The following is a 4,978-nucleotide window of genomic DNA, read 5'->3' as shown; positions in this document are numbered from 1 at the left end:
TTTGCGTGACATCCTACTTGTGTCCTCCCTCATAATTATCCCGGTTTCCCGGTTTTATTTCCAGGAACTCGTATGTACGACCCCGATGAGTCACTGGAAAGTTAACTCTTCGTGGAAATTAAATGGTTATAACTTTATCCATATCCCATGATAACTAATAGTTTAGGTTATGGCTGCAAGATCAATTTATCTTCTTCTAATGAGTTACAAACCCTAAGGTCCTGTTGTTAAAAAAATATCATTATACTGTTGGATATAGTATTCAAACATTTCATTTAAATAATCTATGGTTTATATTATATTTTGTCTTTTTCCAGCTGCTATGAAAATGAACTTTAATAATTTTGAGACATATGATTTTTGAATGTATTGTTATGTTGTAAATAGAAATAATAGTTTGGTAGCATTTTACTATGATTGAGTAACTTTTCTTTTGTGAATAATTAAATTATTTTCTGCCCAGTATCGAGTCCTTTTTCTTTCCATTTTTGACTTTTAACATTTGGCGACCGTGACAGGATTGTATGAGTTCTTAAACAGATAGTCACTATTGAGATAATGGAAAGAAATAGGAAACTAAGAAAAACCTTCAGAACAGCATTTACCAGAATTTATAATGGGATAAATGAGGAGCTATGCAAAGATGAGCAAGACATACACAGCATACAGGGTAAATTGAGCTCTCTGGAAGGTAAGATAGAAGAACTAAAAACTTTGGACAGGGAAATTTTAGATTTCTTACTTGATTCTGGAGCAGATGAAGAAGAGTTAAATGAAGAAGTTAGGCTAGCAGATGAATATGTAGAGAAGTTTAATCAAATTAGTTTAGCTGTACAGAGTAGATTGATTAGGGCTAGGTCTACTTCACCTAATTCTAATGGGTCTGTAATGAGTAAATCTACTGCTGTTAGGACTAAGCTGAGGCTACCTACTATTGAATTCACAAAGTTTAGCGGGGATTTGAAGGATTGGCTACCTTTTTGGGCACAATTCAAAAGAATAGATGATGACGAGAATATTGACGATATTGATAAATATCATTATCTTGTGCAGGCTACTTTAGCTAATTCTAGGGCTCGTCAGCTGGTCGAAAGCTATCCTGCTACCGCTGAGAACTATTCAAAAGCTTTGCAAAGTCTTAAAAGTCGTTTTGGTAGAGATGACCTTCTCATAGAAGTGTATATTAGAGAGCTTTTGAAGTTAGTTCTGAGTAATTTAAACAGTAAGGTAGAAGTTTCTTGCATTTACGATAAACTGGAAACCCAACTAAGAGCATTGGAGACATTAGGAGTAACAACTGACAAATGTTCTGCTATGTTATATCCTCTTATAGAGTCTTGTTTGCCTGAGGAACTGTTGAGAGCTTGGCAGCGTCACTCCAGCTATGAAGTTGATGCTGAACTTAAGGATAGACTTGATGGTTTGATGAAGTTTCTGCAAAAGGAGGTTGCTAACGAAGAAAGGATTACCCTAGCCGCATCTGGTTTTGAAAATAGTAAGCGACCTAACCTACAGCCTAAAGTAAGTAAATCTACTGTATTTCGACCTAAGACTAGTTACGCCAGACATACTGAAATGATGCCGACAGCTGCTGGTTTAGTAAATCCAACGATGTCTGATAATTTAAATACTAAAGACGCTAAATGTTTGTTTTGTGGTTCTAACCACTTAGCTGAAAACTGTAAAGACAGTAAATTGACAGTAGATGAGAAGGTGAAAATCGTTGGAAAAAATGGTTGTTGTTTTACTTGCTTGAAGTATGGTCATAGGAGTGCGCAATGTAAAGTTAGAGTAAAATGTCCCATCTGTGGAAAGAGGCACACCGCTGTTATGTGTAGGGCATCTGCTGCAGAAGGAAGTTCATTGAGTGAACAACCAGGCAAAGAAAGTTCTCTAGCAAACAATGTTCACACAGAAGTGTTTTTACAAACCTTTTTAGTAAAAATTAGAAACCAAAATCGAGAGCGAACAGCACGTGCTTTAATAGATACGGGATCACAACGATCTTATATTTTGAAAAATACAGCAAAGGAATTTGGTTACGACATAGTCAGAAAGGAGAAGCTAGCTCATGCTTTATTTGGTGGCACTAGTACTGAAACAATTGAACATGCGTGTTATAAGGTTAGACTAAGTGACTTAAATAACAGTTATGCCTGCAATTTTGACGTTCTTGATCAAGATATAATTTGTAACGATGTTACAACAGTTAAGCCTGGTCCTTGGTTCACTGAGCTTGGAAAACTGGGAATTAATGTAACAGATGGAGACGGACCTATTGAAGTTCTGATAGGTGCAGACGTTGCCGGGAAACTATACACCGAGAAACGATATATGCTTTCCAACGGGTTAGTTGCGATGCATACTTTGTTGGGTTGGACTTTAATGGGAAGAACTACAGTTGAAGGGAATGACAGGTCCAGTTCTATGGCAGTAACTTCTTTACTATCCCCTATTGATAATAAATCCATTTCAGATTTGTGGAGTTTGGATGTTTTAGGAATCAAGGATCCAGTGGAGGCAAAGAGTGAATCTTCAGTTAAAAGTAGAACAATGGAACATTTTGTAGAATCTGTTTCAGTGGAAAATGATGGCAGATATCAGGTCAAATTGCCATGGGTTGATGATCACCCGCCGTTACCTACTAATTTGAAAGTAGCACAGAAGAGACTCAGTAATCTTACAAATAAACTTAATTCTAGTGGATATCTTAGTTCATATAAACAGGTGTTGTCTGACTGGGAGGAATTAGGTATCATAGAGAAGGTTAACGATGCTGATTTGGAAATTGGTCACTACCTACCGCATAGACATGTGATAAAAGAAAACAGTCTTACCACGAAATTGAGACCTGTATTTGATGCATCCGCTAAAGAAAAGAATCAGCCCTCGTTGAACGATTGTCTAGAAAAAGGGGACAATCTAATTGAATTGATTCCGTCCATATTAAATCGTTTTAGACTACACAGATATGGAGTTGTTGCTGACATCGAGAAGGCTTTTCTACAGATTGGTGTACATAGGGACGATAGAGATTTTCTTCGTTTTTTGTGGATTAATGAAGATGGTCAATTGGTTGTTTACAGACACGCTAGAGTGGTCTTTGGAGTTACCTGTAGCCCATTTATGCTAAGTGCAGTAATAAAACTTCATTTAGAAAAAACATTAGACTTGATAGATTCTGGATCGTTAAACTACTCAAGAAAAGTAGTAGAGACACTGTCGAGAAGTTTCTATGTAGATAACTGTATGGCAAGTTTTGATGACTTTTCAGATTTGAATCAATTTGTAGATCAAGCGACTTCTGTAATGAAAGATGCTAGATTCTGTCTTCGGAGTTGGGAGTACACAGAAATTCAGAGTTTTAAAAATGATTCTACTTTGACACCTATCTTAGGTTTAAATTGGAACAAAAATACTGACACGATTGAGTTGGATTTTGAAAACTTTGCGTTTAAAGAGCCTGAAATTGTCACAAAGAGATCTATTTTGTCTTTTGCTCACAAGTTGTTTGACCCCATAGGTATAACTTGTCCTGCTACACTCTTGCCTAAGATATTGCTGCAGAAAACGTGGGAAAGTAAAATTGGATGGGATGACAAGGTTTCAGAAGAGATAAAACTTTTGTTTTTAGATTGGGCAAAGCAACTTGAGATTTTTTCAAATTTGAAAATTCCGAGATATTTTGGAAATGAAATCGAAGGGAATATTTCTTGGACAGTTCACTGTTTTTGTGATGCAAGCCAGGACGCTTATGCGGCCACGGTTTTCCTGAGGGGTGAATCTAATGGACTTGTCACAGTTCAATTAGTTCAAGCGAAGAGTAGAGTTGCACCTGTCAAGAAGATGACCATTCCTCGGCTGGAGTTACTGGCGGCTACCATTGGCGCTCGTCTAACTGACAACGTCTTAAAGAGTTTGGGATTTGAAAATGTCAAAACATTTTATTGGACCGACTCAACCACCGTTTTGTCATGGATTCGTCGAGAAGATTACTGGGGAGTGTTTGTTTGGAACCGAGTAAAGGAAATAAGATCCCTTAGTAACATTGAATCTTGGAATCATGTTCCAGGCCATATGAATCCAGCTGATTTGCCGTCACGTGGATGTTCTCCTAAGCAGCTAGTAGAGTCGAAATGGTGGGAGGGACCACAATGGCTAAGAAACTCATCAAACTTGTGGCCTAACCAAAACTTCAGTGATGATTGTGATGAGAAAGAAGTAAATTCTGAACTTAGAAAGATTAAATCAACTACAAAGATTATGATGAATTCAAAACCTGAACCAGATTGTTGGTATTACAGATATTTCTCCAGATTTGATAAAATCGTCAGATTGGTAGGCTGGATTTTGAGATTTTGTTCTAACACAAATATGTCTAAACAAAAGATATCAGGAGGATTGTCGGTTGATGAATTGATTAAGGCTCAAAATAAAGTGTTTAAACTTATTCAGAAAGACGCTTTCCATAGTATCAAGGATGAAAAGTTGAGTTCATTGTGTCCATTTGAAGACAGTGATGGCTTATTAAGGTTAAAAACGAAAATCACAGAGAGACCTGATAGTAGGAATTTTAATCTTCCCATAGTATTGCCGAGTAACCATCCTGTTGTTCACAGATACATACAATACAAACATGAAGAAAATTCACATGTTGGAGTCCAAGGATTGTTATCTATTCTCAGAGAAGAAGTTTGGATTATTAGTGGAAGAAGAACTGTAAAATTAGTTATTGACAAATGTGTCAAATGCAAGCGATACTGTGTTAAAAGCTAGAAGATAAACAAGTGGTAGAAGGTGTGAAGAAAAATTAGACCACAAAGATACCTGAAGCAATAATTAATATTTTGACTTTGCAAGTCAAAAGGTGGGAGAATGTTGGATATAGTATTCAAACATTTCATTTAAATAATCTATGGTTTATATTATATTTTGTCTTTTTCCAGCTGCTATGAAAATGAACTTTAATAATTTTGAG

General features: G+C 36.4%; 1 protein-coding gene across 1 annotated transcript; it reads left to right on the top strand.

The window, feature by feature from the left end:
- Positions 1 to 558: 558 nt before the first annotated feature.
- LOC128997397 (uncharacterized) lies at positions 559 to 4,723 on the top strand. Its single transcript, XM_054423034.1, has 2 exons — positions 559 to 4,291; positions 4,620 to 4,723. The coding sequence occupies exons 1-2, from the start codon at positions 559 to 561 to the stop codon at positions 4,721 to 4,723; spliced, it is 3,837 nt and encodes a 1,278-aa protein (XP_054279009.1).
- The last annotated feature ends 255 nt before the right edge of the window (positions 4,724 to 4,978 follow it).

This window comes from Macrosteles quadrilineatus, unplaced genomic scaffold (genome assembly GCF_028750875.1).
Source record: "Macrosteles quadrilineatus isolate MER2022 unplaced genomic scaffold, UCM_ALF_1.0 Scaffold_6__1_contigs__length_79288215, whole genome shotgun sequence".
In the NCBI taxonomy this organism is placed as follows: Eukaryota; Metazoa; Arthropoda; class Insecta; order Hemiptera; family Cicadellidae; genus Macrosteles; species Macrosteles quadrilineatus.
The sequence above is the reverse complement of the archived record's forward strand: the minus strand, read 5'-3'. Positions and strand labels throughout refer to the sequence as shown.

Excerpts from the sequence above, each read along its gene's own strand:
- LOC128997397 (XM_054423034.1), top strand. The coding sequence starts at position 559 with ATGGAAAGAAATAGGAAACTAAGAAAAACCTTCAGAACAGCATTTACC. Across the intron at positions 4,292-4,619 it reads TTCAAAACCTGAACCAGATT|ATACATACAATACAAACATG; the intron begins GTTGGTATTACA and ends TGTTGTTCACAG.